The following is a 23,105-nucleotide window of genomic DNA, read 5'->3' as shown; positions in this document are numbered from 1 at the left end:
TTTTATTCAGAGGGTTGTTTATAAGTTTTTAAAGTTATGTATCTAATGCAAGTTTATTTTACTTTTTTTTTTTTAAGTTAAATTAAATTACCAAACTGTATCCTAAGAATGTGAAGTGACTGTTTTTATGAACATGAACGATTTCATGTGTAGATGGAAGGTCTTCTTTTGCATCGGGCAGTATGATATAAGCCCAACATGAGTTAAATTAATTTCATACAACTATTATACTTTATAATTTAAGTTCTTTCTATGTAGGTTACGCTTTACATGTTTTGTATTATTGGAATTGTAAATTTGTTATCAATGAACATGCGATTATTTCTGAGACTCTTAATTTCTTTGTCTTTGCTATTTTCAACTATTTACTGATAAACATTAAATGTAGAATAAAGGAAAAATTGGAAAGTATTTTGTGGCCATGTTATTAAAAAGTTTAATTTTAATAAATAGTAAGAGGATTCAGAACTTGTTATAAAATACAACAGTTTTTACAACTGGTTATTTAGGGAAAAGATAATGATTGAGTAACAGTGATAAGTAGATGCATTTAATTGGTTTTCTCAATTATGACTGCTAAAATAACATATGAATGCTTCATGTAAAAATAACTGATACTTCACATCCTATGTCTCTATAGTGAGGAAGTATAAATAAAATAAGACTTAATTGGTCAAATAAATTTTTATCCTAGATGTAGATTATATATTTAACTTTGATTTTGTGTTGTCTTACTTTGTCTTTATGTGGTGTATGCATGCCTTGTAATATTTGTATAAAGTTTTTGTTTTCATCACTTAATGCAAAAGTAGCTTCATTTGAATAAAATATACTTGATAATTTACAGAAACTGAAACAGATTTTTCCTGTAGCAGAGCAATTAAAGTCCAGTTTGTTAGAAACCTACAATAAAGAGTATGAACAGTGGTTAGAAGAAAAGGTATGTTCTGTTTTTCATTGATGGCCCGGCATGGCCTAGCGCGTGAGGCGTGCGACTCGTAATCCGAGGGTCGCGGGTTCGCGCCCGCATCGCGCTAAACATGCTCGCCTCCCAGCCATGGGGTGTATAATGTGACGGTCAATCCCACTATTCGTTGGTAAAAGAGTAGCCCAAGAGTTGGCGGTGGGTGGTGATGACTAGCTGCCTTCCCTCTAGTCTTACACTGCTAAATTAGGGACGGCTAGCACAGATAGCCCTCAAGTAGCTTTGTGCGAAATTTCCAAACAAAAAATTTTTCATTGATTTCAATACCATTGATTTCTACATGATTTCTGTGTTTCTCTAATATTGTATATTTTCATTAAGAAACGTGTGGATTTTTATTAAAAGCTAAGCTAAAAATTAACACTATATATAAAAGAATGTGGTTTAATTGAACAGCTTTGGAATTATGAAATTGTATTTACTATAATTGTTGGTTAACTAAATGTGCGTCCTCAAAAACTTTACCAAGCTTTTAGTAAATATTGTCAATCTTTTATATTTATAATGGTGATTTTTCAGTAAAAAATTCTGCTAAAAGTTTCTTTTAATTTCTGAAGCTTTTACTGAATTAGTCTGACTAAAGGTTGAATTTTCTATTACAACGAAGTCCTTTTCATTTTACAGCTTTTATTATTTTTATAACGCTAATAATCATAAAAACAAGTTAACACTTAATGTGTGGACCTTGTAGGTTTTTTTTCTTGCAGTTAGTTAATATTATTTTATATTATAATATTTATATAATATTATATTTATATTATAATAATATAAAGTTAATATTATTTGATAGGATTTATGTTGCTACTTTAATGATTTACTTCAAATGTGTTGCTTCGAATACAGGGTAATGACATGCACAAAAAATATAATTTCAAACTATTACTTAATTGGCTTTTGAACTAAGCTACAGATGTGTTTTAAATTATCTCCTTTCCTGATTGAAGTGGCCTCAACAATAGCAACAATGATCTGGAGACTGGAATACTGTGAATCCTATTGAAAGAATAAGCTAGTCATATATTGAAATCAATAAACTGAAATTTTCTTTTTATGTTGGTTATAATTAAAGTTTGAATGTCTGAATTATTGAAATTTTTTTAAAGGCAGCATATGGTAGAACGGGTGTGGCACGTGATTTGACGTTTTGGTTTATATTTCCATAAAGTAAAGGATTGGAAGCTGTAAAAGATACTGTTTCCTAACAGTATCTTCACTAGGAATTCTCAAAGTTTTTAAAGGGCATCTGTTTGAAAATATTTTAGGCTGTAGTGGTCCACCACACAAGTACAAATTGATAAAGATAACTTTTATATACTCTAAAATATTTATCATAATATTTTTTGATCTTGTAACCCACCCACCAATGTAGTAGCCTTCTTTCCCTCCCCTCCATTTCATTCAGGATTCCAGTTTCAGAAATGCTAATCTGTGCTATAAATGTGTAATTTATGTTAAACTGAAGTCATCATATAGGAGTAGTAATAAGGATGTCTAAAATAGGCAATTTGGAGCAAACAAGTGTCGTGATACAGAGAAGTAAAGACTGATTTATTTGAATACATTTTTTTGAAATTAAAAACTAATTTAAATATAAATTATAAACTATATTTTGATGGCAAGTTTAATGTTTATTGATTATAAAGTTGTTTAATTAATTTTGCAAAATATTGCAACATGTATTGAGTGACCTCCATCTATGTAAGTAGGGTTAACTTTTTATAGCTGAAGGTCTGTGTTTATTTTCTAATTAAAGTGTTGCTGTTTTTGTTGTGTTTAGCTGTTTGTTATTATGTTTAAGTATTCTAATTATTCAGCAATTATGTTAAAATACTGCTTGAAATGGTGACAGTAAATAAGGATTTTTGCTCAGGGGCACTCTTATTACACAAGCTCATTGTAAGTAGCTATGTGATTATTGCATGTATCGAATACATGTATATAATGTGAATGATACTTTAATTGATTTATTAAAGATATAAAGAGCAGTAATCAACTTTTTAATATTTTTGAAATGCATGTCAGTTTTTCCTTCATATGAATTACTTGTGAGACAAGTTCTTGAATAAATGTATATTAGTAATTGTTTGTGACATGCTAGTACATTATGCATATTTGTATTATCAGTAATTTAAACCTTTGTTCAGTAATGTTTTCTGAACCTCTAAAAGTCAATCTACCATTCTTTAAAATGTGGAATTAGTTTATTTCTAATTGGTTGGAAACTACAGCAGTCTATTGTAGAAGATAGAAATATCTGAAGTGGTAAATGTTAATTTCATTTGTCATATGAGGCATTAACATAAAATTTAAAAGTAAAAACTTAATAATTCAAAAACATGATTTATAAGCTGTTTTCATGATAAGTTTTTGAGAATACATCAATAATAAATTTTAATGAAATTTTGAAAATAACACAGTAAAATATTGTAACATGCATTTTGACCTGGCCATACTGAAAATTTATTTACCTTGTTTTTCATGAGGGTGAAAGTAATTTTTATATGTATAAAATATATATATTCTAATAATACAATAACACTAACTTAACTGTTTTTTCTATAAAGTCTTAAAACAATTTTTACCCAAATGTTTTACCCAAAAAACATTGAAATAATACAAATAGATTGTTTCTTGCCTTTTTAATATACGTTTTTTTGTTTCTTTGTTAATTTAATCAACATATTGCTGGTTTGGTTCTATATGCATCTCAAATAGTCCTAAATATCAATTAACTGGTATTTCAGAAATAATTATATAACATTGAAACATATTTTCCAACTATGTAGAGAAGAATAGAAGAAGCTGTAGAGCAGGAAAGACGAAAGAAACAGGAAGAGGAAGAGGATAGACAGAAGGCAGAACAAGAACGAGCCACGTTTGAGAAAGAGAAGCAGTGGAGACTTGCTCAAGAACGTGAGAGACAAAAGTTGTCCAATTACTCCCAGGATGAAAGGGTTCTTCCTGAAAACCAGCTTTATCCTGGAGAGTTATATCCAGAGTCACCCATGGACACCAGAAATAATTCCCATTCTAGAGATAATCTAGTGCTTGACGAAGGATTCAGAAGGAATGAAGATATACCTCTGGTTGTATCACCAATTGAAGATATGTAAGGTCATCTTTTTTTAGAGCTTAATTTGTAAATTAAGATTATTATAGAACAAATGTTTATCTTAAAAACTTATCCACCCATATAGTTTAAAACTCCCCAGTCTCAAAAAGTGACCCCAAATTTTGTGGAAACGTGTAGGAGCCAAACAAAGATTTGGTGTCATACTAAGTAACTTTAATCCAATAATACAATCTATAAAAGCTTCTCTTGGTTTTAAAACAAAAAAACCCAACAAAACTCATATGAAATTTGTAAAATGCTTTGCCAGGAACATAGACATAGGAAGAAGAGATTTCTTTACATGTAGCATTTTGTAGATGCTGCTTACCTTTGGATTTGTGCTTCAATAAAGTAAATCATATTAATTGGAAGCAAAGAAGTTATGCTGAACATGGAGAAAGAAGAATGAGATGGACAAATGTCCTGAAAGGTCAATTATATTAGAAGAAAGCAACGTCCATGATATTGGTTCTGGAGAAGATAGAAACCCTGAAGCCCCTAAAACCATTACTACTATATGCAGTTGTATCTTCTTTCATACTTTATCAATGTAAAATGTGAGAAAGATTCTGAATAGTAAAGTGAAGTAAGTTATTTCTACGTATCAGCACCTTTTAGGACCTAATATTTCAAATTTGGCACGTCACCTAGAGCTTGGTTTGTCATGACTGAGAGTCATAAGAAATGTGGGGTGCTTTTTGTAGTGTTTGATTTTGGTCTTAAGGTATCGGAATGATTCATAGATATTAGTGCTTAGTGAAATAAATGTTCCATCAAAATAGTTAGAAAAATTTAAGTGGTCTATAATGGTTATAATAATTTAAAACATGCTGATTTTGGTATAAAGTTTTATTAACAAAATTGAGTATGTGAAGGAAAAGTATAATATTAAATAGAAAATTATCACACAGTTAAAATAAAATTGCTAAAGTCAATATAAAATTTTTCCATAAGAGTTGTAATGCTTTTTAGGAAGAAAACTTTGAGTTGTAAAAACAAAGAAATTAAGACTTTCTGTTTGCTCCAGATTTATATTTTCTTGTTTCTCAGGATCATTGGAAATCTTCCTGTACCAGTAGTGGATCGTTCCACTAAGCCAAGTTCTCTTCTAAGTCCTGGACCTAGTTCTACTCATGCTTTTGGCCTTCGAACAGTGATAGTACCTGTTGGTCTCATGGATAGTTTTCTACAACTAGCCCAATCCAACACCAGTCAAAATATTGAAACATGTGGAATTCTTTCAGGAAAGCTGGTGAGATAACGTTATTCCAAATATACACATAAGAGTCCTGAGATTCTCTCGGGTAAAATTGAGATGTAACTTTTCAAAGTCTGTTTAAAATATTTGAGAACTTTCAGGTATGTCAGTGAAATTAAATTGTTCAAGGTATGTTTGAGAGGTTAAGTTATCTTGGTAAAGCAGAATTGTTTAAAGAATAAATGTTTTAACCCTACGTATTCGAGTAGGTCAAATGTGTAAATCTGCAATGTTTCTTTGTGTAATGTGTTATCTGTTTAAACTCCATAACCTGTTTACACATTCTTCCCTAAGACATCCCTGACAAGTCATTTGAACACCATTTTATTTAATGTATATATTTTACTTCCTTTTTAGTTACATTCAAATTTTAATGAAACTATTATTTTTAAAGTATATCAGCAAATGTGGTAAAAAGTTTGCATTTAAATATTAATATTACCTAGGGTTTAATATTTTAATTCAAAAAAAGTATTTTTTTACAAATTTGAAACTTTGGTGTGTTTTTTTTTGTCATGTGATATTGTAAACTCTATGATTTAAGAGTTTTTAACTTCAACAGTACCGGTTCACTAATATTCAAAACCGACTGGCCCATTTCTCATTGGCATCTTCTTCTATCCAGTTTTTCTGGATACCAGGCCACTTTGGTATTCACTGGAATGAGCTTGCAGACACAGCAGCTAAATCTATCTGCTCTGGCACCATTGCCACTGTGCCTATTCTATACATGGACTATGGTCCTGTATTCAAGGCTCGGCTCCGTGCCAGCTGGCAGTTGACTTGGAGCGAGAAACACGAAAACAAGCTTTTTCAAATAAAACCCTGTATTGGACTTTGGCCGTCTTGCTTCTGTAAAGTTCGGAAGGAGGAAGTTGTTCTGGCTAGACTACCCATTGGTCAGTTTTTTAACTCGTCATTTTCTTTTATCTAAAACTGATGCACCAGTGTGTAGATTGTGTAACACTCAGATCACTGTAAGCCACATTTTACTTTCTTGCCATCATTACGACTCTCAACGACGGCAATATTTTAAGCATGTTCTGTCCCAAGATTTGTACATAACATTAGACAGTGTTATTGGTGATGGTAACACTGTCCATCTTGATAAAGTTTTTAGTTTTTTAAAGGCCATTAATCTTTTTATGTCATTTGAGTGTTTTAAATTTATACACTAAACTTTTTTTAATATGGGTCCCTTTTAAGAACACAATCTCTCTAGTTCGATTTGAAATTAGAAAATGGCCGTAACATTAAATAACTCGACACCAGGACTGGAAAGGCCAACTTCAGGTGACTAATGCTGCTGTTTGAACTACTCGTTAGTTGTCCTGGAGAGTTATTATTACAATTTTGCTGCATGTCTTTTAACACTTTTATTACTTTACCCTTTGAAAATGGCTGTAATGACACATAACCCAGAACCAGCACTGGAAAGGCCAACTTCAGTTGACTGACGGTGGTTCTTGTACTTACCTGTTAGTCTTCCTGGCAGGTTATGATAGTTACCATTATGCTGCAGAAAGTTCTCTACAACTTCTCTTTCTGTAGTTTCTCTCTTAACATTGTAGACTGGATGTCAACATTGGTTTTATGCTATTTATGTTTTTCAATGTTTTGTTTTACCTTCATTTCCTTCTGTGAGTTTTACTACACTTGCTTTTACCTTTTCACTGGACATTTGGCACAAATAGCCTAGCTGCTTTGTGCCACAAAACACTAAATCAACAAACAGTACTGTTGAATCACAAGCTATATTATTGACAAGGAAGAATATAAAATTTGAGCTTCCTGCTTTCTTTATTTACTGAGACATCAGTAAGTTTGTTAAATCCACCAAAAAAGCACTTCCATATTTTTCTTGCATTTCAAACTAATTATTACTTATGCTTGCTTGTATCATGAACATGTTTATAAAATGTGTTAGAAACATGAGGCTTGGTGAAGGTGTTTACTTATCCAGAATAGATATAGAATCTTTTCCTAGATCAGACTGTTGAACTTTGTCAGTTTTGTTTTCAAAGACAAGACAAGGATTGTGTTAATGAACTGAGTAGACAATCTTTCATGGGGCTGATGGAATTCAGCATGGGGCTAGCTCAACATGTGACCTTTATATCACAGATTAGGTATTTGAAAGTATAAATCTTTACCCACAAAATCTTTTGGTATTAATTTAAGAGATGCTAGATTTTATGGATATGAAATGAGAAAACTGTAAGATGAAAAGCAATAATTTTATTTTTAATGTGAATATCACATTTTATTCAGACTGACTCAGTAAAGGCTTCACAAAATCAGACAAACCTACAGTGAAGATACTTTGTTAAAAAATGTGGTTGTTTGTAAACAATGGACTTGTAGATTTTGCTTAAAACTTAACACTTGCTAAATTTTATGAAAATACACTTGGTACATTCAGTTGTGTAGTTTTGGTTACAGTTGGTCAAATTAACTGATTACATATGCATATGGTTTAATAAGTGACATACCTTCAAGTAAAGCACTTAATATTAACAATCTTAAGTTCTGTGATAGATACAATAAATATGATAGAAACAGGTACAGGCAAAAACTTGACTCCCTAACTGAGATCCAGGCCTGGATTGCCTTTATTTTAGAGAACTGGTAATGTATGTTATTTTAATGTCATTTAAACTTTGCTTGTATTAATTGTAAAGAAACTTGTATAATGAAGTACCACTTAAATATGAAGTTTCCAGTTTACAGAAGCTGTAAATCTTGTGATTTGATTTTAAAAAATCATCATATTTAAGTATGGATTACTTCTTCAATCTTTAAATATTTATACTGAACTGTATAACCTGAACTAAATTGAGAGTGTAGCCTGGAGCTATATTAAACTGTGACTAAAATAATCACCAATGCAACCAAAAATATTTTTGATAGGAATAGAAATCATTTCTGTTTAAAGACTCATAAGAAGCTTTGATTTTTTCATTTGTTTTCTTGATCTTCAATTTGTCAGTATTCATGGGAATAGTATGATGCCAAAGCTGCTGCAAATATCACATCTTTCAGTCTTCTATAATGGTCTTTAAAAATATAAAAATTATAGAGTATTAAAAAAGAAAAGGTCAATATAACATGCCAGTTTACTTGTACTGCAGAAGTGAAAATTGTCAAACAGTAAGTGTTGAATATTGGTTATTTAGCTGTGTATAGAATAGTGCTGATGAACTGAGATGCAGTAAGGTGCACAAGACTTGATTAAAATAATGTGAATTTAATAAAAATAAGAAGAAATTGGACAGCATTTGACAGAGGTTGAATTCAATAATACATTTTTTTTTGGCAGAATTTAGCTGTTTTGTCTTGTAACAATTTGACTTAAATTACAAATGTTTGTTTGTAGGAAGTACTGCTGAACACATCTTGAGTAAAATCTTTCTGAAGTGCATTTAGTGGTGTAACTACCATGTGTGGTTTTCTAGTTAACATAACTGGTGTTTCTTCAGTTTTCAATAATGCTGTGTATGATACCATTATGAGAATGGACATTTTTCTTTATACTTCATCTGTCCTTGTTATTATGTCTTCAACAATGAACACTTTGAGGTATATTCAGTTGTGAGACAAACTGCTTATTTTATATCCATGTGTTAAGGCCAGTATACAGACTTGGCTTAAGTTCAGTGGAGAAGGGAGGTAGAGAATATGTGAAATGAACTTCTAAATGAAGAACAAACTATAAGATCTATGTTAGCAGACAGCTTGCACAGCATACATGCATAAAAACTAGGAATAAATGAAAAATGTGCTAAGAAACAAGGGAGTAGGAAGACCAAAGTTTCAGTTTCTGTTATAAGTTTACTTATATTTTAAGCTATTGAATATGGAAGGAATCAACCTAGAATTAAAATGACAGTCAGTAATTGAATTTCACACCTAAAATGTTTGAGGAGCTGTTGATTTCTTGGCAAATATTTGATTGTCTTGATACCCTGAGAAAAGTGTGAAATGTACTTCTGAAAAGACTACTCTAACCCAAAAATGATCCCATTAAATAGTATTTTCTCACAAATTCTCAAATACAGGATAATATTCTCAGTTTCATTTCAGAAAGTTTTTGAATGCCCAGGTCATTGTAACCTTAAAACAATCCTGTTAACATTTTCCACAAAATCTTGTATACAGGATGGTTGTTTTTTGTTCTCTTTTTATTACAAGGAAGGGAAAAAAACCTGTAGTTCTGTTATTCATTTAAACCATGTTTAAAAGATGTTATAAAATTGTTTTCAAAGTCTTTTGTAAATGAGCATGAATGAATAAAACAGTTTACTGTTTGAACTTGTGAAAGTTTAGTTGGACAACAGCAATAATACTTTCCCTTAAACTTGATCTCAACATTTACTTTGACAGAAAATAAACCTTTTAATGGTAGTAATTAATCACACAAACACAAAATGAATGTAAGCTATCTTATCAGCTAGTACTATAATTTAATCATTTTTGTCACAATAGTACTTAAAATGATTGGCACTACTCTGAGAATGCCTGTGGAAAATATAGAATGTTTATGTTGAAGCATTTGTGTTGTCACTCGAATTCTATACTAGTATTGCCTTTTAGATGTTACTAAATTATTGGATCTTTAAACTTTAAAAGGTTGGCAAACATGAAGTAAGTTATAAAGCTGATAACTGTATATATTACACTGCACAACAAAGGCTTTGCTTCTTGAACACTGTTGAGTGTTGTTCCTTAGATTTTTGACTGCTGATCACGAAAATCACATCCAAATTTGCCCATCGCGTACAGTTGCATCGAAATCTTCAGTTTTGTCAGGATATTGCTACAATGGAAAAATGATATCAGGGCAACTGTAATCTGTCAATGCTTGCTGACTTTTGGACACTGCAATGTGATGCACCAAACATTTGAATACAAACGAAAATCAGGGGCAAAACACTTTTAATTATGTTGAACTTGATAGCGTATTAGAAACATAAACGCAGTTAAGTACGTTATTGCCGGTAAACAGTTAACTGTCTATTTCTCAGGGTTCGTATGTGATGAAGCAAAACCAAAACTATATTTGTGCATACCCACCAGGTACCTGTCACAATAAGCAAAAACTTTTCAGGAAACAAAACTTTAAAAAAAAAAAAAATTGTGCAGTGTTATTAGTAGTAAATTTATTGCATTTTTATATATTATGATACATCAACCTTTAAAAACAAATCAAATTATTAGGTAACATTTTAAAGTAAGTTTCTTGTAATCACAGTGCATTCTAAAAACAGAAAATGAGCATACGTTGTAGGTTTAAATACACAAAATTTGATACAAAAAAAGTCAACAAAAACAAACCTGGAGGAATGTTTCTTGATTTTTAAATTAATAGTCTGAAAATTCTGCCTCTTAATTAGTTTTGTGGATACATACAGGTAGTAATTTTGTGTTCTCTCTCATTTTTAGTGTCAGAACAGATTTACTATTACCCATCTTCTTGTTCCCAAGCAACGAGGTACTTCAGACTCGTGTTCCACTGACAATGAAGAAGATATATTATCGTATCAGGATGAGCATGATCTGATCACATTAGGTTGGATACATGTAAGTCTTATAATAGTTTACTTGTGTGATTTGTGTACATTAAATACTAAATGTTACTACAGAATCTTAGTGTGTCCTTTTTAGTTAGCTTTTGTTTGGTGAATAATGATTTTTCACTTTTATCATACTTTCTAATGTTGGACAGACAGTTTTTCTGTCTATTTACAAATACATAATTGCGTATTTTATTATTCCATCTTTTGGTTCTTAAATTTGTAAATCAAATATAATTAACACAAAAGATGCTTCTCCCCCCTGTAAGTTCTTGTGGAGTCTGATTTTATATTTTAACATAATTTCACTTGGTTAGCGTGCAATAAATATACACATTCTAGAAAGAAGAGTTTTTAGGCTTTGTGAATGTTAGATAACTCAGTTTAAAAATTAAAAAAACTAGTCATTGTGAAGTAGCACAGATACCCCTGTTAGAATAAAAGTAAGGTCTTGTTTTAGCATTCATTTAACACTAAGATTTAAATATTCTACCTTTGTTTTTAAGTTAAGGAGTAATGTTCTAGAAGATGATCTTGTTAAAAAATAGCATTGGTGGATCTTGTACTATGTTTTGAATTGTAAAATTACACCTGTAATACTTCTTTAATATACCTAAGGATATTTTGGAAATATTTTGTATTAGCTTTGAAGTTTTTTCTAAAATTCTGTAACATTTAATAAAGCTGTTCAAATAGGCAAAATTTCTGGTAATGTTTTTTGTTTTTTTAGGTTAAAAAATGTTTGTTTAGAACCCAGTGATTTAAAGTTCCTACAGTGACATCCTTATGTGCTTTTGGATATTGTAGAAAAGGTGTTTTCCCTCAGTTTTTATTTATTTATTGCAGACACATCCATCACAAACGGCCTTCATGTCCAGTGTTGATTTGCACAGTCATTGTTCTTATCAGCTGATGATGCCAGAGGCTATTGCAATTGTTTCATCTCCTAAATATAAAGAGTAAGGGTTTTTTGAGTAGGTTTCAGTGAAGACAATATTGAGTAAATGGACAATATCAAACCTGTTTTTAAATATTTTATTTTCATATGATGATTCTTGGGACAGTTACATGTATTAAGTTTAAATAATTTAACCCTTTTGTTAGTAGTGTGGAACATATCTGTATTCAGGTAATTTTTTTAAAATGTGGTTTTCTTTTAATTTATGGTTTAATTGTAAACTAGATTTAAATAGGTTATATGTAGTGATCATTTTGCTTAAAGGTTACTTATAATAATGGCAATCTCATAGAAGCTTGTACCAGTTTGGCCCTGTATCTGTGTTCATTTCCTCAGATAGGGTAAACCATCTCAAGTGTTAACATGCATAGATACTTTTACATACAAATTAATATGAGTTTGGGAGTTTTCATTTGAATATGTCATTTGTAAACATTTTTGACATGCATAGTCTATTTCTTGGACTTGAAAGCATAGTATAACAGTATTATTGCTGTCCTTGTCATGTGCAAATGTTTCTGGAAATCTATTTTGTACCCTAGCAGACAATAAATTCAAAACAGAAAGTAAATTCTCAGCCAGTTTGTACTAAACATTTAATTTTCATGTAAATGAAAATGTTTTATTTGTGCATGTTGGCATGTTTTTTCCTTCACTGCAGAAAATTTTCTACATAGCATTTCCTAAATCTACTTGCTACCAGATACTTGCAGGTTTTTTCCTTTACTGCAGAAAATTTTCTACACAGCATTTCCTAAATCTACTTGCTATCAGATACTTGCAGGTTTTTTCCTTTACTGCAGAAAATTTTCTACACAGTATTTCCTAAATCTACTTGCTATCAGATACTTGCAGGTTTTTTCCTTTACTGCAGAAAATTTTCTACACAGTATTTCCTAAATCTACTTGCTACCAGATACTTGCAGGTTTTTTCCTTTACTGCAGAAAATTTTCTACACAGCATTTCCTAAATCTACTTGCTACCAGATACTTGCAGGTTTTTCCTTTACTGCAGAAAATTTTCTACACAGTATTTCCTAAATCTACTTGCTACCAGATACTTGCAGGTTTTTTCCTTTACTGCAGAAAATTTTCTACACAGCATTTCCTAAATCTACTTGCTACCAGATACTTGCAGGTTTTTTCCTTTACTGCAGAAAATTTTCTACACAGTATTTCCTAAATCTACTTGCTACCAGATACTTGCAGGGTTTTCCTTTACTGCAGAAAATTTTCTACACAGCATTTCTAAATCTACTTGCTACCAGATACTTGCAGGTTTTTTCCTTTACTGCAGAAAATTTTCTACACAGTATTTCCTAAATCTACTTGCTTCCAGATACTTGCAGGTTTTTTTCTTTACTGCAGAAAATATTCTACACAGCATTTCCTAAATCTACTTGCTACCAGATACTTGCAGGTTTTTTCCTTTACTGCAGAAAATTTTCAACACAGCATTTCCTAAATCTACTTGCTACCAGATACTTGCAGGTTTTTTCCTTTACTGCAGAAAATTTTCTACACAGCATTTCCTAAATCTACTTGCTACCAGATACTTGCAGGTTTTTCCTTTACTGCAGAAAATTTTCTACGCAGCATTTCCTAAATCTACTTGCTACCAGATACTTGCAGGTTTTTCCTTTACTGCAGAAAATTTTCTACATAGCATTTCCTAAATCTACTTGCTACCAGATACTTGCCTACATGAATTCTGCCACATGTATCTGACCAAACTACAAATAGGATAAATGTACCCAAGTGTGACATTTTAGTTTATTTTTATGTGCAAAACTAATAAAATAGATCAATAAGAATTATGATAATGAAAGCTTTATTTATAATATACCACAGTTTTATTTGTTTATTTTTAAAATGGTTTACGTTTAAGATTGCCATTAATTACATAATGGCTTTCTTGTGAAATAGTAGTAGTAAGAAAATGCTTATAAAAAGGTTTTTATTTGAACTTTTTTTTCCATGCAATTTTAGATAAGTGAAAAAAAAGTGTTTAGAAATGTAGTTTATTCATGTTTAAAAAGTATTTGTATAACACTTAATGATGTATAGATCAAGAATGTATTAAATTGTACTTGTATAAATGATTTATGAAAAATATATTAACCACCAAGTAAGTGTTCTTTGTGGGTAAATAAAATACAGTATAGAGAAAAGCATATAGATAAATAATTTTGTATAAACTATAATTTTGGAATTACACTTATTCATGAAAATAAATTAATCTTTAATGTTTAACTGTCCTTATCTTAAGATTTTAGTCTGTGAATAACTTTAACCCATTAAGTATTTCAGAGAGTTAATCTTTTATCAATAATCCTTGTTTTTATGAAAGGAAGAACCCTTTCCAAAAACAACCTAGGACAGTGTGGATGGATTTTTAATATTTTTTTGTATATTGCCTTTTTATTTGTGGATTTAATGTTGCTGACAAAGTTTGTTTGTAATTAAGCACAAAGCCACACTATGGGCTATCTGTGCTCTGACCACCACAGGTATTGAAACTTGGATTATAGCATCATAAGTCTGCAGCCAAACCACCATGCTGAGGAGGTATAGGTTGGTTAACTATATGAATTAATATTGCCAAGAAAGTATGGATTGGTAATTTCTTCATGTGGTTTGTTTTAGACACAGTAGTAATTACTAAACTAATACAAATTGCACTTTGTTTTATATATTATAAGGTAGAGATAATTTAAAGCTGAAATTATAGATCAAGTCATTTAAATATGTTACAGTACATTACTTCAGCTGATGAAGAAGCAAACTCAGATTCAGGAATTATCAGCATCAAACAGGAAGATATTTTAAAATTATTTCACATCTCTTTTCCAACTGAAAGTTTTTGGTATTTCATTGGATATTAATACAATTGATATGACTTGTTAAAATCTTTATCACAGTGTAGTAAACTTTGTTGATAAAATTATGATCAGTATTTCTAGTAGTGTTTATGCTTTTTTATTTTGCAGAACAAAAATATTTAGTTTGACTACTGACTATGGAGTAGATTACATAGCTAACTGTAGGCAAACTGGGTTTCATCCTCACCCAAGTGAACCTCCCTTATATGAAGTAAGTTTATGTAAAACCAGCAAATTAATGTATCGTGGTACTCCTTAATAATGAAGGTTTTCATTATACATGTGGCGTAGCAAATATTGCATATTTATTAAACTTTATTGAGTTCTTAAAGATTAATGGGGAAATTAGTTTTATATTTTCCTTACTGACTGGATTTCTTTAACTGTTGACTAATTGTGAAGACTCTAATGACCTTGTTCATTATAAAGGTTTTATATATTGTCTTAGTTTAATCTTTTCCTTCCCTGTGCTCTGTAAGTAAAGTAAGAAACAGCCAATATTAACTCAAGTATTTATCTGGCATAAAGAAACTAGGAATTTGCCACATTCTAAGAAACTTTTTAAACTGATGCTTTTATTAATTTGTTTCTTGGTCAATAATTCAAAAGTATGAATTACATTTTATATGTTAATTTTGCCACAAGGAGATTTTTCTTTTAAATTGTTCAAAAGAGATGTATTTTTTTTATAGTTGTATAAACTATGAAGATACAATGACATTGAGGTAAAAATTATAGCTTGAGGAATTGTATGGTTTTTCTTGGATTTTGAGCTATCAACAGAAGTATAAAATGCAAAGTAGCAAGGATACATTAGCTACCAGATGTAACCTTTAATTTTGTCTTAGAAAGAGATAAAGAAGGTAAGTTAAAAAAAAAAAGAAAAGAAACCAGCACATTACTGAAATGGATCATTGAAGGTACTTAGTAAAATGTACCCCTTAAAGTAGGCCTTCCATACCCAAAAGTGGTCAAGAAGTTAGTCAAACTGCAAATGGTTAATGAACCATGAATGTTCAGGATAAAATTAAAATTACTGTACTAAACATACAGTATTTCCAACCAAAGCTGTTAACAGTATTACCCTGTCCTCCACCTTTATTATATACAAGTACTTTCATTTCATTATAGTAATAAGTCATTAAATTTTAGCAAAACAGTATCACATTGAGATTTTGTAGGGTTTCCAATGAAGATATCCATTTTATATCTAGAATTTTTAATTTTTAGGTCATAATTTGATTTGATTTCTTTACATTAAAATATTTTTTCATAGCTGTATATAAATATTATGATGAATAACTGTCATTGACATCTGATCTGAGTACTATATAGAATCTATTTCAAAACTTGTGTACTTAAATAGTAAATCTTTTCCTGTGTTTCATTGATAGTGTATTTTCTATCGTATAAGACGTTAAGTCTTCAATCGACCTTGTCCTCAGTTAATTTTTATTTTAGTTTCAACATACTTTAATTTTATCAAAGGGAGTTTTTGTAGGTAAACAATATAAAGGTTGAAATAACATGTTATTAAAACTACTCTCCAATGCAAGGAATCAGTGAATATCCCTGTGTGATTTCCATTTTTTTGTGTGCAGAATAACTATTTTTCACTTTTAATTATAGTATATGTAAACTCTATACTTTAAGTAAACCATGTTTTATTTAGCCTGCTAAACAGTCTTAATACAAGTTTTGACTTTTGTTTCTTTCTTAAGAATTAGAGGCTGAAAAGAAAGAATTATGAATGGTACACATTTAAATTTTTATTTTAGGAGAGTACACATGTTGAGCTGGACAGCAGAATGGATGTAAAGCTGGTGGACCTAAGAAAACGGTGAAATGAAATAAACATTTAAGAAGACATTTCCTAAACCTCTTCAGTGTTGTGTTTTACACACTAGTTTTTTTCTGAATCTTATTGCATGCTACTAGGTTAACACAAACATTGATTATATAATGCAAGCATCATTTTAGAGACACTTGGTGTATTCTGGTAGGATAGAAACACAGGTTTTGTGAGCTACTAGAAGATAGCCAGAGCACTGTTAGACAGAAATAAGTTGATTCTTTTTCTTTTCAAATCATTGCTCTGTGTAAATAAAGTATTTAATACCCTTTGTAACCTCACATACATTTCAGTACCAAACCATTTGCCACAGCTATGTAATGTTTTTGTGCTACTAAGACACCTCCATTCCTAAATAGTGTACAAGAAAAAGACATATTTATATTGAGGTTTGCTTGTATTGTGGAGTAGGATGAAAAAAAAACAATTTCAGATCTTCAAAGATATTAATCAGAAATAAGAGCAAAAATATATTTAATCAATGTGATAAATGAATGTTTACAGCAAGCAAATGCTGATATGAAACATAAGATGAGTTATGAAAAAAAAAGTTGCAAATAATGACTTGTAAACATTGTAAGACCTACTTACAACAGCATGCAGGATTTTCTCTCATTATACCTGATGCTCGGACAGCATAATGACAATTATGTAAATGCCATCTAGAGATTAACATTTATATTCACTGAGATTAGGTAACAAGCACTTTATTTTATGCTTGGAGGTTTACATCTTTTTAAAAGTCATGAGAACAGCAAACCAAGGTATGTGATATTGGATGTAGAGAGTGTTAGGTAATGACGTTGACCAGAAGCAAGACACAAAAGTGTCTGAATTTGTCTTGTTTTTGTATGTGTGAATGTTTGTTTTTTTCTCTCTTGCTATGAATTTGTCACAATTATCACAATTCTATTTAAGTGCTGTTATAGCCTGTTGACTCCAAATTGGAAACATCTACATGTAGAACTATTTTGAGATAAAAATGATTAATTTTTATTTTTAGTTTGTTTTTTAAAGAAATGAGTGATTTGAAAGATTTGGGTGTCATAATCTGGCTCAGTCCAGTTGTTAATCTTAAAATTTGTGAATGTTACCTTTAAACCTTTTTACATGGGTAAAAACACTTTATACAAACAATTTCAAGCAGAAGAATGAAGTTTATTGAGTTTTACAAGACTTGCTATATTTTAATCCTTTAACCTTTGGGATGATTCCTCAAAATGTTTCATTTATCTGCTAAAAAAATCGTATGAACTTGACCCTTTGTATTACATTTTTATCACTGAAATAAACTGTATTTTCTATACCTGACATTAATATTCCTTAAACCATATTTGATAGTAAAAGATGACTTAAAAATTGAGAATTTAAAATAAGTGTTCCAATAAATAACTTAAATATAGACAATATTGAGCCAATAAGAGGCTAAAATCATTGCCAAATATAAAAATTTTTCAGGTAATAGTATCCAAGATGTAAAGCTGTCTTTATATAAAATCTATAAACGTTTTTGCAAAGTTGGCAATTTTGTAATGAGGCTTATACATCCAGGTTTCACAGTGTAAAATGCAGAGGGCAGCATGCACACAGGTTTGGCAGTTGTTTATTTGAATATGTTTATACAATACAGCAAAAGGGTTAAATCTTTTCTTTTTAATAAAAACTGGAATAAATATGTATCAAGAAGGTTTTATTCTTTGCTTAAATTTGTAATTTCAGTTTTTTCCTGATGTCACGTGTTAAGTATTGTCTATGTATATTTCTGTTATCAGTTCAGACTTGACACTTGGTTTTGAGTCATGATTTTTACTTTGAATTTATCTTTTTCTTGTGTTAGAATGTTATTGATGATTTACTGTTCATTTTGTAACATTAAGTACCTGACATTAAGGAAAGGTTTCCCAAGTCTTGCACATTACTTATGTCATTGTACTTGGGATAAGTGGAGAGAGTAATTTATAAGTGAAAACAGGGGATGACCTGTAGAAGGCATGACCTAGTTAATACTGACATTTGGCCTTAAATCTACTATTTACATGCACTTATTACCAGCAAACGTAACCTTATTGAGGTTTAAGACTTAAGTTGAGCAAATTATGACGTTTTGCTTGAATATGTGTAATTAACTACCATAATGATTTGATATTCCTTCTATTAATAAATCTATTTAAATCAAATCTAACTTTTGATAGATAATAACTGTTGGAGAAGAGGATTCAGGAAGATAAGTGACAGAAAAAAATATATATTTGCACTTTAACTTTAGTGTTAACTTGTAAACAGAAATGTATTTGGAATTATAAGTTCAAAAATAAAATTGTTAAAGCATATTTTCTGGTTGCTGTAATGTAGAAAAGCTTAGTTTGGCATGGTAATGATTGTGCCATACTATTGATTGTGTCTGTAGTTTGCATACTTTGCCTGAAAAAACAAACCAACTTTCCATACTTTTAGGTTATGGGTGTCTTTACAAAGGTGGCTGTCTCATTTTTATTAGTAGGCCTGGCACAGCCAGGTGGTTGACACTCGATACTGTTGGGTGATAATGATCATCTGACTTCTGTTTAGTCTTTCACTGCTAAATTAGATATGGCTAATTCAGATGTTCCTCATATTTCTTTGAGTGAATTTCAAAACAAAACCATTTTTAGTCATATAAGAGTTGACAGTGGATGTTGTTGTTGAGGTCCTTCCATTCTAGTCTATCAGTTCAAAATTAAGGACAGATAGCCTGTGAGAAGCTTTATAAGATTATTTCAAAAATACAGTCATACCACAGAAGTTTGATATTAAGTTACTGTGTGGAGGTATGGAATATGCAGGTTTTGAATATCTTTGTTGTTTTTAAAAGCTGGATGTAATACTGTTAGTAAAAAGTACTAATTCAGTGATTTTTTTCTTTGTTAAATTAAAGATTGTCCAATGTTTTAGAGTATGGTAAATGGTATTACAAGTTTTATTGATTTAATATGAACTTTCTCCATTTGATGAGAACATTGGTAATTTAAATGAGATTATTTCTTTTTTTTTCATGTTATATTTTTTATTAGAATGCATCCTTTAATTTTATAACATCAGATGTTGTCTACAACTGACATTATTTGAGTTCATAAAGAAAACAATTGTACTAAAACTTGGTAATAAGGGTACCATCTACTAAATTTATTGGAGACATTTGAAACTACTTAATATGTATTGATCCAGTCTAAATTCACATGGTACACAGCATAATACAAGTAATTGTAATGAAAATGTTTGTGATAATTGTGACCTAATTATATTTTTTAATTTGTTGCTACAAAATAACTCCTACTTGCTCCTTATGTATTAATTAACATATGAATCATTTTCATATCATAGTAACTATACAAAGTATTTCAAAATCTTTCTGTTGTAATTAATACTAGTTTTCTATTACATTATAATAAAATTGTTTATAATAAAGTATAATTTTCAAAATTATGAAAGTCCTCAGATTGTATTATAAACAAATTACTGTAACTTGATTTGGTAATAAAATATTGTGCCTTTAAATGTCATCAAAATAAGTATAATTTATGTAAATTGTAATAGTGCATGATTCAAAATGCTATTTCTGAAATATGTTTATAGATTTACTCTATCAGAAGTTGTGTAAGAGTTTATCCATATGTAGGATCAACATTTGTAGGAAAGGTATTTATTTTAAAAAATATTGAATAAATTTTCGCTTGCAGAAAATAGGTTTCGAAAACAGTCCAAAATAATTATTTCAAATTAAGAAATATATGTAACGTTACTGCATGATATAAATCTTCACATAAGTAACATTTCAAGTATATAAGTATCAACATTTATTTCTAAACTTTGCTATTCTTGTTATCAAAATATTTATAAATATATATATATATATATATATATATACATACATATAGATCCAATTGTGTACCAATCTGTTTAATAAATTGTATACAATGGATTTTTTTTTACACTGATTGTTTTGTTTTTTTGTTTGTACCATTGTATATGTAAATACAACTGACTAGATATAACAAAACTATTCTGTTGTCTAGGTATAAATGATCAAAAGTATTCAATGTTGCTTTGTTTTCAGAGTTTAAGTATTTAAGATGTGTACACAGTATGAACTTTAAGATACTGATTCTATTACTCTGAAGTTTAGTACAGGGCAAATTTAAGCCTAAATGTTTAGTCAGCTAGAAAAGTAGAGCTCAATGGACTTTTTTTATACCAATATTATACATCAAGTGAATACAAACAGGAGATTGGGCTACAGAAGGACCCAAATCTGATTTTGATTTTGTACTACCCTACAATTTATACGTAAGCAGTTTGTCAACATAGTTCCTGAACAACATACTAGGTTGTTCAGGACTTTTTGATTTTGTCTTCTAAGACTGTGGAAGTTACACTGAACATAATTTACTTTTCCACTTAACAATTGTTTAATATTTTATTTGTTTAATTACTTAGTGTTTCCATGCTTCTAAAAATTGGTATCATCAGTGTTAAGAGAAATTGGTTATTTGTAGTAACACAATTAGCATAATAGCATAACATAATGATCCATCTCAGCTGTCCTGTCCTCTCAACCAAACTAAGAACTATTAAATAAAAAAAATTAAAGCCAGTCCTTATTCATAATATATATCAAGTCCTTTTAAACTTGCTCAGGTGCATTGCTTCCACAACATCAAAGCCAATCCATTCTGGGATACAGACTGTATTACCCAAATATTTCTTGTATAGTCTTTCTTTTTATTTGTTTTTATTACTTTTTTGGAAGACATCTTGAAAGTTTGGTTGCAGTTTTAGGTTTGCTTGTTTCAAAGTGAGAATCTAATTAGGTAGACATTTTGGTAGTTACAGCTTTTAGTTTTCAACATGAGGAATAACTCACTTAAAGAATTCAGCACTCTGCATAAAATTGGGATCTCATTATAGAAAAATGGTTCTTGTTTCAATAAAATTATTCGCAAACGAGTTTTTCAGTTAAATACAAGAGACTAAAAATGTTTACAAAATGATTGGGGAAATACAAAGTCGTACAAAAATATAAACAATTTTGCCTGAACACAAAATATATAACAATTCAATTCATCTAAAGACTTAGAGCAATTGCATACAATTAAAACATAGTTCAAAACTTGAATATTTATGAAAATTAGAGAAATTTTGGTGGCCGACTTCATTTGATTACTGCATTCGAGTCTCAATTTTTCACAAAATATAAGTCTTGCACTTTATCAAAGTAATGCCAATTTTTTTGCAAAAATCTATATGTATAAATAGAAATGCAGCATCAAAAGGTAGTTTGTTTTAAAACAAGGGTTAGTGATCATGGAGGTGAAACATTGTGCTGGATCCACCCATTCCATAGGCTAATCAAACAACTTGAAAAATAAAATTGCCTTAGCTGAAGACAGCATTTACTTAACTTGAATCTATTTGTCTCCTATTCTGTAATTCTTGCTGCTAACTTTAAAAAAAAAAAAAAAAAATTGATACATCGGTATTATCAATTTCTTCATTTTTTCAAGAGAAAAGTTTCAAATATCTTCGAGTTTGTGATATGATAACCCTCCCCCATCTCAAGTATCATTTTAGTAGCCATCTTCTGAACTCTTTCCAACAATCAATATCTTTCCTCAGGTAAGCAGCTCAAGATGACACAGTACTCCAAATGTGGCCTAAGTAGTGGCATGTACAATGAAATTATAACTTGTATTCAATATTTCTGTGGATGCAACCTAAAATTCTATTTGCCTTACCACTTGGAAGTTAAACATATAAATACATACATTCCAGGGATGTGAAACAGATGACTTTTTAACTGTGAGCTTTGCCAAATCACTAGCAGACTTTCTCAACTAACCATGACTTAGTCTACTAACAGGGTTTGACAAAAATCTCTGTGAAACAGGAAAAAAAACTTGGCTATGCAAATCCAAATTAACTGATAGAAATAAAAAAAAATCTTTCCATTGTTTCTCATGAAACAGTAATATCCCCACTATGTAAAAACCTGTAGGTTATATTTTATATCAGAAGTAACTTAAGTACATTTGGCACCAAGTAATTGATAAATTGTACCATGTACGAGTTTATATAATTTAGCCCCCTAAAAGCAGAATTTGTAGCTTCCACATAAATTGTGGTGACTATATGACACCACATAATGGTGGAATCTGTTGAGAGTAAGATGAAACATTTCAGCTATTTGCTTTGTATTCAATCTTAAACTATCCACAATGAACAAAAAAAAATGCATTTATTATAGTGATTTGTTACGGTGTGAACACTTTTTGCTAGTGAAGTGTGTTTATAATCAATAACATTTAGTTTGGATGGCTTAAAAGAGTGATCAACTGTTACATCAAGATCCTTTTCTTTTCATGACATTAAGTTTATTCCCATCCAAATTATGATAACCCACATGCAATATCTTTCATTTATCACAATAAAACCAATCTGACATTTGCTTA

General features: G+C 30.2%; 1 protein-coding gene across 3 annotated transcripts in view; it reads left to right on the top strand.

The window, feature by feature from the left end:
* LOC143256048 (STAM-binding protein) overlaps positions 1-20,588 on the top strand; it is a 38,409-nt gene extending 17,821 nt beyond the window's left edge. For all 3 annotated transcript variants that reach the window (XM_076512677.1, XM_076512678.1, XM_076512679.1), the window contains 7 exons: positions 848-940; positions 3,772-4,094; positions 5,148-5,349; positions 10,798-10,935; positions 11,775-11,887; positions 14,877-14,979; positions 16,547-20,588. In XM_076512677.1, the coding sequence (XP_076368792.1) occupies positions 848-940; positions 3,772-4,094; positions 5,148-5,349; positions 10,798-10,935; positions 11,775-11,887; positions 14,877-14,979; positions 16,547-16,612 (1,038 nt within the window). In that variant the 3' untranslated portion in view covers positions 16,613-20,588. The remainder of the gene's footprint in view (positions 1-847; positions 941-3,771; positions 4,095-5,147; positions 5,350-10,797; positions 10,936-11,774; positions 11,888-14,876; positions 14,980-16,546) is intronic.
* The last annotated feature ends 2,517 nt before the right edge of the window (positions 20,589-23,105 follow it).

The sequence above is a fragment of the Tachypleus tridentatus genome, chromosome 7, assembly GCF_004210375.1.
Source record: "Tachypleus tridentatus isolate NWPU-2018 chromosome 7, ASM421037v1, whole genome shotgun sequence".
Taxonomy (NCBI): Eukaryota; Metazoa; Arthropoda; class Merostomata; order Xiphosura; family Limulidae; genus Tachypleus; species Tachypleus tridentatus.
Note: the sequence above shows the minus strand (reverse complement) of the source record. Positions and strands in the feature narration are given on the sequence as shown.